The sequence below is a fragment of the Oncorhynchus mykiss genome, chromosome 19 (assembly GCF_013265735.2).
Source record: "Oncorhynchus mykiss isolate Arlee chromosome 19, USDA_OmykA_1.1, whole genome shotgun sequence".
Lineage (NCBI taxonomy): Eukaryota > Metazoa > Chordata > Actinopteri > Salmoniformes > Salmonidae > Oncorhynchus > Oncorhynchus mykiss.
The window spans coordinates 60,571,276-60,576,253 of NC_048583.1; the positions used below are offsets into that span (position 1 = coordinate 60,571,276).

General features: G+C 47.4%; 1 protein-coding gene across 2 annotated transcripts in view; it reads right to left on the minus strand.

The window, feature by feature from the left end:
* Window positions 1-1,142: 1,142 nt before the first annotated feature.
* LOC110498225 (SH3 domain-containing YSC84-like protein 1) overlaps window positions 1,143-4,978 on the minus strand; it is a 49,701-nt gene continuing 45,865 nt past the window's right edge. For both annotated transcript variants that reach the window (XM_036955256.1, XM_036955255.1), the window contains exons 10-11: window positions 4,571-4,621; window positions 1,143-4,189 (exon numbers count right to left, since the gene is read on the minus strand). In XM_036955256.1, coding sequence (XP_036811151.1) covers window positions 3,987-4,189; window positions 4,571-4,621 — 254 coding nt within the window. In that variant the 3' untranslated portion in view covers window positions 1,143-3,986. The remainder of the gene's footprint in view (window positions 4,190-4,570; window positions 4,622-4,978) is intronic.

Genomic DNA, 4,978 nt, shown 5'->3' on the forward strand with positions numbered 1-4,978 from the left:
TACTGTGTGTGTGTGTGTGTGTGTGTTTGTGCGTTTAGGGTTACTGTGTGTGTGTGTGTATTGTGGCCTAGGATATTCTGAAATGGCAAACTTGCCAATTGGTTTGAACGCGTATAACTCCAACCAGTTAGAACACGCCAGTTCCTTGGTTCCAACTAGCAAGTGAACAAAGTATGTGTGTCTTTGTGATGCGAGGAAACGGGCCTTTGTATAAACAGCTGTTCAGGGAGGTTCCGTGTGTGTTTTAGTACGCGTTATTCTTAAACGTCACTTACCTTACCGCCGTTTCTACACTGTTACCTTGCCTTGCAGACTACCGTGTTAACATGAAACAGTGTCGAAATAGGTCACCAAGGTGCAAGGGATGTTGAGGTGACGGGAGATGGAGGCCGTCTTATCGTTAAAAGGGGGTGTGGTCTTGTTGCCGTGTTCTCTTTTTAACGCAGACGACTGTAGTTGTGTGGAACGTTGTCCTGTCCGGTGTCAGGGCCAGACGTGATATGACAGACTGTGCCTCAGTCTCTGCCCCACTGACAGGGCGAGGAACGTTGTCCTGTCCGGTGTCAGGGCCAGACGCGATATGACAGACTGTGCCTCAGTCTCTGCCCCACTGACAGGGCGAGGAACGTTGTCCTGTCCGGTGTCAGGGCCAGACGTGATATGACAGACTGTGCCTCAGTCTCTGCTGTTGTGTTCTTATAGGCCCATGACAGGGTGAGGAATGTTGTCCTGTACAGATGTTCTGTTCTTTGCTATTAAATTAAAAAATATGGAATTTTCAATTTCATAAGAACGCATGTCTTTTCCCCAGGGCAATAATCTACTATTCCAAGGTAGAACTTCACACACCCTGGACAATCATTCACACACACACACACCACACCACACACCCTGGACAATAATTTACCACACACACACACAGTGTTTGTGAGTGGTGTGTTGGCAAGTGGACATGGGGAAATTTGACTTAAAGAAATCACTGATATTACAGCCAGACCAGCCATGCTTGCACCAATTCAATGCTTTTAAAATGCATGACACGGGCATATTAGGTGAAGGTAGAAAATGGGACAGCATCCTGATTGGCAGTAGAGACAGGAGTACATCGCCCTCCTGTGGCCAGAAGACAAAACTACACCCTCTTACAGACAAGGTTCTTTAATACATATCCACACACACATTCAGAGAGAAATCCGTACAAACTATCATTACATACAGATGTTAAGATAAAACAGATTATTTTATATTAAATACTTTTGATCCAGCATCATACAAAAACGGCAGTACGGAGTAAAATGTAAAATACTGCACATAATCCCAGAAACTACAGAGCATAAAATAACCGGCAGGTACAGATGATCTATAATGCATTTTAATAGAAACAAAACAAATAAAATGATCTATCGACTTCATTGTAATATAATGCCAAACACCCTTGCCAAGCCAATTTGTGACTTGCCGTACAGCATATAATATAACGAGTGAGAATATAACAGATTAACAGCACCGTTCTGTAGCTTTCCTCTGTTCAATGCTCTAAAACTGGTACCTTATTCACACCATCTTGCCGACCCAAACTGCACTGCACTGGCTCGGATATAGTCTTTCTACATCACCCTTCCCAGCGTGGTTCGGGTCTCTAGAAGTGAACAGAGCTGGCTGGTAACATCATTAACATTCATTAATCAAAACACTGTAGAAAAACGGTTTTGCAATGAAAACAAGAGTTTCTATTGGACAAATTCAGGTAGGTCCCTCCCTGTTTTGAACGGTTTCAGAAGCAGGCTGACCTTAATGAACTGGACTATAGCGAGCCACAGAGTAAAGTTCAGGTAGGAACGGTCCTATAGGAAGACAGCGTGGCTACCCATACCGTCCAATAGGAAGACAGCGTGGCTACCCATACCGTCCTATAGGAAGACAGCGTGGCTACCCATACCGTCCTATAGGAAGACAGCGTGGCTACCCATACCGTCCAATAGGAAGACAGGGTGGCTACCCATACCGTCCTATAGGAAGACAGGGTGGCTACCCATACCGTCCTATAGGAAGACAGCGTGGCTACCCATACCGTCCAATAGGAAGACAGCGTGACTACCCATACCGTCCAATAGGAAGACAGCGTGACTACCCATACCGTCCTATAGGAAGACAGCGTGGCTACCCATACCGTCCTATAGGAAGACAGCGTGGCTACCCATACCGTCCTATAGGAAGACAGCGCGGCTACCCATACCGTCCAATAGGAAACAGCGTGACTACCCATACCGTCCAATAGGAAGACAGGGTGGCTACCCATACCGTCCTATAGGAAGACAGCGTGACTACCCATACCGCCCTATAGGAAGACAGGGTGGCTACCCATACCGTCCTATAGGAAGACAGGGTGGCTACCCATACCGTCCTATAGGAAGACAGGGTGGCTACCCATACCGTCCTATAGGAAGACAGGGTGGCTACCCATACCGTCCTATAGGAAGACAGGGTGGCTACCCATACCGTCCAATAGGAAGACAGGGTGGCTACCCATACCGTCCTATAGGAAGACAGGGTGGCTACCCATACCGTCCTATAGGAAGACAGCGTGGCTACCCATACCGTCCAATAGGAAGACAGCGTGACTACCCATACCGTCCAATAGGAAGACAGCGTGACTACCCATACCGTCCAATAGGAAGACAGCGTGACTACCCATACCGTCCTATAGGAAGACAGCGTGGCTACCCATACCGTCCAATAGGAAGACAGGGTGGCTACCCATACCGTCCTATAGGAAGACAGGGTGGCTACCCATACCGTCCTATAGGAAGACAGGGTGGCTACCCATACCGTCCTATAGGAAGACAGGGTGGCTACCCATACCGTCCTATAGGAAGACAGGGTGGCTACCCATACCGTCCTATAGGAAGACAGGGTGGCTACCCATACCGTCCAATAGGAAGACAGCGTGACTACCCATACCGTCCAATAGGAAGACAGCGTGACTACCCATACCGTCCAATAGGAAGACAGCGTGACTACCCATACCGTCCAATAGGAAGACAGGGTGGCTACCCATACCGTCCAATAGGAAGACAGCGTGGCTACCCATACCGTCCAATAGGAAGACAGCGTGACTACCCATACCGTCCAATAGGAAGACAGGGTGGCTACCCATACCGTCCTATAGGAAGACAGGGTGGCTACCCATACCGTCCAATAGGAAGACAGCGTGACTACCCATACCGTCCAATAGGAAGACAGCGTGACTACCCATACCGTCCAATAGGAAGACAGCGTGACTACCCATACCGTCCAATAGGAAGACAGGGTGGCTACCCATACCGTCCTATAGGAAGACAGCGTGGCTACCCATACCGTCCTATAGGAAGACAGGGTGGCTACCCATACCGTCCAATAGGAAGACAGCGTGACTACCCATACCGTCCTATAGGAAGACAGCGTGACTACCCATACCGTCCTATAGGAAGACAGGGTGGCTACCCATACCGTCCTATAGGAAGACAGCGTGGCTACCCATACCGTCCAATAGGAAGACAGCGTGGCTACCCATACCGTCCAATAGGAAGACAGCGTGGCTACCCATACCGCCCTATAGGAAGACAGCGTGACTACCCATACCGTCCAATAGGAAGACAGCGTGACTACCCATACCGTCCTATAGGAAGACAGCGTGACTACCCATACCGTCCAATAGGAAGACAGGGTGGCTACCCATACCGTCCAATAGGAAGACAGCGTGACTACCCACACCGTCCAATAGGAAGACAGCGTGACTACCCATACCGTCCAATAGGAAGACCTTCCCCTGAACTGTAGTAATCAGAGTCAGTTAGTGTGAGTCTTGAACATTGTGGAGAGTGTTCGTGTTACAGAGTGTGGGACATCATGTGTCCATGTAGTGTGTTGAAAACATTACTCCCAGCAATATAAGTGTCCATGTGTGTGACAGACCTGTGTGTGAGAGAGAGAGTGTGAGTGTGTGTTCAGGGGTAGGAGACGAAGTTAGCGGGGAAGATTCCGGTCCGTCCGTTCAGCGTTCCCTCCCACCAGTCATACTGTGACTCTGTCTTGGTAACCACAGTGATGCGGTCGCCAGGGTTGAAGCTCAGGTCGCCAGGCTGTTGCCCCGTGAACGGGTGTACCGCCGTGACGACTACAGGCCCCGCGTCCCACGGCCCGACCCCACCTAGGAACAGTCAAATGATCAGCGGTGTATTCAGTGAACCGGTGAACAGCAGGCCTTGTTGAATGCACATCAAGTCATTACATGCAACATTCTCAAATCAACCTGGACTGAGTGAATGTTGCACATACAATGAGGCAGACTTGTGAGTGTGAAAACGGATACGATTCAACGGTTTCACACCCACATTAAACGTTACCTTTCAGGTATTACAACTGTCTGGTCTATTTGTAAAGTCTTTACATGTAAATTGTAAAGTATTTTTGTCTAATGTATTTTCCGTTACGTGTCAGACCACATGGATCCTAATAATAATAATAATAATAATAATAATAATAATAATAATAATAATAAATAATAATAATAAATAATAATAATAAATACCGTAATCGTTTTGGATTGTCCTTGTGCTACTTGGACTTCTCTTATAGGATTCTGAAACAGAAATACAACAGCGACTGATCAACATCCAGAAAAGAGCTGTTCAATTCTACATCCACCTAAAAGGAATGCCCACACATTCCACCACAAAGCCCTGACCTACAGAGATGAACCTATAGAAGAGTCCCGTCAGCCAGCTGATTCTGGGGCTCTGTTCAGAAACACAGACACCACAGAGCCTCAGGACAGAAACACATTTAGACCAAACCAAATGATGACCAAAATATAACTATTTTGACACACTGGAAAGAATCAACCAAAAAAACTGAGCAAACTAGAATGCTATTTGACCCTAAAACAGAGAGAACACAGTGGCAGAATACCTGACCACTGTGACAGACAAAATGAAGG